This window comes from Oryx dammah, unplaced genomic scaffold (genome assembly GCF_014754425.2).
Source record: "Oryx dammah isolate SB20612 unplaced genomic scaffold, SCBI_Odam_1.1 HiC_scaffold_12, whole genome shotgun sequence".
In the NCBI taxonomy this organism is placed as follows: domain Eukaryota; kingdom Metazoa; phylum Chordata; class Mammalia; order Artiodactyla; family Bovidae; genus Oryx; species Oryx dammah.
The window spans coordinates 2100728-2102719 of record NW_024070196.1 but is presented as its reverse complement, the minus strand read 5'-3'; the positions used below and the strand labels follow the sequence as shown (position 1 = coordinate 2102719).

At 46.5% G+C, this 1992-nt stretch overlaps 1 protein-coding gene across 1 annotated transcript; it reads left to right on the top strand.

Annotated features, from left to right (window-relative positions):
• Positions 1 to 406: 406 nt before the first annotated feature.
• NPY2R (neuropeptide Y receptor Y2) lies at positions 407 to 1561 on the top strand. The gene has a single exon (XM_040251337.1). It carries the CDS (start codon positions 407 to 409, stop codon positions 1559 to 1561), a length of 1155 nt encoding a protein of 384 aa, XP_040107271.1.
• Positions 1562 to 1992: the final 431 nt, after the last annotated feature.

Below are 1992 nucleotides of genomic sequence, written 5' to 3'. Positions count from 1 at the left end.
CATATACGCATGGACAGCTCAGCATATCGTGCAAAATAGAACCTATTCAAGAATGCAAAAGAGAAGAAATTTAATGCCCAAAATTGGTTACACAAGTGATGTAAGCCAAGCAGAGGATGTTGAGGCCACACAGGGATACGCAAGAGCAAAAAATCATCACTACCTCCAGCTAGAGGGACACGGGGAGAAAGTGGTGTGACTGAAGCCAGGGCCCATGTGCCTCTGACTGGAAACAAAGTCACTGCAGGCCATTCCTGTGGGACCCAGGTACTTTAGGGATCAAAGGACAGGTACTTTGAACCCCAGCCAAAATGAAACCAATCCATTTGTGATATTCCTTGCACCTTTATGCTTTCCTTGTTTCATACTTGTTCATTTTTTAAATTGTAGATTCTTGTGCTAGCTGATGAAAATGGGGCCATTAGGTGCAGAGGCTGGTGAGAACCAGACAGTGGAAGAAATGAAAGTGGATCATTTCGGTCCAGGACACACCACTCCTCCGGGGGAGCTGGCCCCTGACCCTGAACCGGAGCTTATAGACAGCACCAAGCTGATTGAGGTACAGGTTGTCCTTATATTGGCCTACTGTTCCATCATCTTGCTTGGGGTGATTGGCAATTCCTTGGTGATCCACGTGGTGATCAAATTCAAGAGCATGCGTACAGTAACCAACTTCTTTATTGCCAATCTGGCTGTGGCGGACCTTCTAGTGAACACCCTGTGCTTGCCATTTACACTTACCTACACCTTAATGGGGGAGTGGAAAATGGGTCCTGTCCTCTGCCACTTGGTGCCATATGCCCAGGGTCTGGCCGTACAAGTGTCCACCATCACCTTGACAGTGATTGCCCTGGACCGGCATCGTTGCATTGTCTACCACCTCGAGAGCAAGATTTCCAAGCAAATCAGTTTCTTGATTATTGGCTTGGCTTGGGGTGTCAGCGCCCTGCTAGCAAGCCCCCTGGCCATCTTCCGGGAGTATTCACTGATTGAGATTATTCCTGACTTTGAGATTGTGGCCTGTACTGAGAAGTGGCCTGGAGAGGAGAAGGGCATCTATGGCACTGTCTACAGTCTTTCGTCCTTACTAATCCTGTATGTTTTGCCTCTGGGCATCATCTCTTTTTCCTACACTCGTATCTGGAGTAAACTTAAGAACCATGTCAGTCCTGGAGCTGCTCATGACCACTACCATCAGCGGAGGCAAAAAACCACCAAAATGCTGGTGTGTGTGGTGGTGGTGTTTGCGGTCAGCTGGTTGCCCCTCCATGCCTTCCAACTTGCTGTTGACATTGACAGCCACGTCTTGGACCTGAAGGAATACAAACTCATCTTCACTGTGTTCCACATCATTGCCATGTCCTCCACCTTTGCCAATCCCCTTCTCTACGGCTGGATGAACAGCAACTATAGAAAGGCTTTCCTCTCAGCGTTTCGCTGTGAGCAGAGGTTGGACGCCATTCACTCTGAGGTATCTGTGATGTTCAAGGCTAAAAAGCACCTGCAAGTCACAAAGAATAATGGCCCTAACGATTCTTTCACAGAGGCTACCAACGTCTAAGGCAACAACATGTGAAAATCCATGGGTGAATTCTGACCAGAGCTGTAAACCTGGTTTAGGAGAGCACACAGGTGCATCCTCATTTCCCATGTTAAGGAAGCGTTTGATTGGAAGCATATGCAGTATAATTCATGGAAAACTGGCTGGCAGAGTCTAATAAAAACATTCAAATTCAAAGACAAGGCAACATAACAGTTTGCTTATGGTTACTTGGATGGTAGGTTGAATCATGAGTAAAAGCAGAGAGAGATGGTTTTGACTGTTTCCAAGAGTGAAGGAAACATGAGCAAGGAATTGATGTTAGCAGCATTGCCAAAAGATGTGGGTTAAAAAAAAAAGCTGACTTTCAAATCACATTAGCGAATAGGTTGGGGATGATGTATAATTCACTGTTCCCCCCTCATCTGATGGAAAGTCTACCAACACCAGTT

Bases quoted from the DNA above. Each gene is read 5' to 3' on its own strand.
- NPY2R (XM_040251337.1), top strand. From the start codon at position 407: ATGAAAATGGGGCCATTAGGTGCAGAGGCTGGTGAGAACCAGACAGTG.